Source organism: Arachis duranensis, chromosome 3 (assembly GCF_000817695.3).
Source record: "Arachis duranensis cultivar V14167 chromosome 3, aradu.V14167.gnm2.J7QH, whole genome shotgun sequence".
Taxonomy (NCBI): Eukaryota; Viridiplantae; Streptophyta; class Magnoliopsida; order Fabales; family Fabaceae; genus Arachis; species Arachis duranensis.
The window spans coordinates 8,363,606-8,364,178 of NC_029774.3; the positions used below are offsets into that span (position 1 = coordinate 8,363,606).

Genomic DNA, 573 nt, shown 5'->3' on the forward strand with positions numbered 1-573 from the left:
TCTTGTAAAATATTGTATGAGGAAAAAAATAAGTATACATTACACTTTTATTTTTTTTTATCTGATTTTAGAACTGTTAAAATGGATTAAACTCATCGAACTAGTCTATATATCTGTTTAAATTTTAAACAGATAAATTTTGTCTCTAAAATTAAACATGTTTAAAATATAGGCTAAACAAGCTGAACCAAATTTAACTGAAAAAAATGACGGATTAATTACAAATATATTTGTTCAGAATGATTAATTTTTTGATAGTTCCAAAGTAATTTTTACAACAATATATACCTTTTACATAAAAATAATTACACGTAACTTTTTATCATGATATATACCTTTCATAATCTGTTCACCTCGAATACAAATTTCACCCGGAGTATTATAAGAGAGAGAAGAGCCCGTTAGAGGGTCAATGATTTTCATCTCTGCATTTCTAATGACAGTACCGCATGATCCTAATTTAGTTGTCATTGAATGCTTTGCAAAACTTAACGACATTGATATCACTGGTCCTGATTCTGTCATTCCCAAAGCCTGTAAAAACATATTCGTAAAAAAAAAAAGACTATTTTA

General features: G+C 26.9%; 1 protein-coding gene across 1 annotated transcript in view; it reads right to left on the reverse strand.

The window, feature by feature from the left end:
* The window catches only part of LOC107477353 (4-coumarate--CoA ligase 2-like), a 5,769-nt gene that overhangs the window by 2,772 nt on the left and 2,424 nt on the right, over positions 1-573 (reverse strand). Inside the window, exon 3 of the mRNA XM_021137575.2 lies at positions 336-534. Coding sequence (XP_020993234.2) covers positions 336-534 — 199 coding nt within the window. The remainder of the gene's footprint in view (positions 1-335; positions 535-573) is intronic.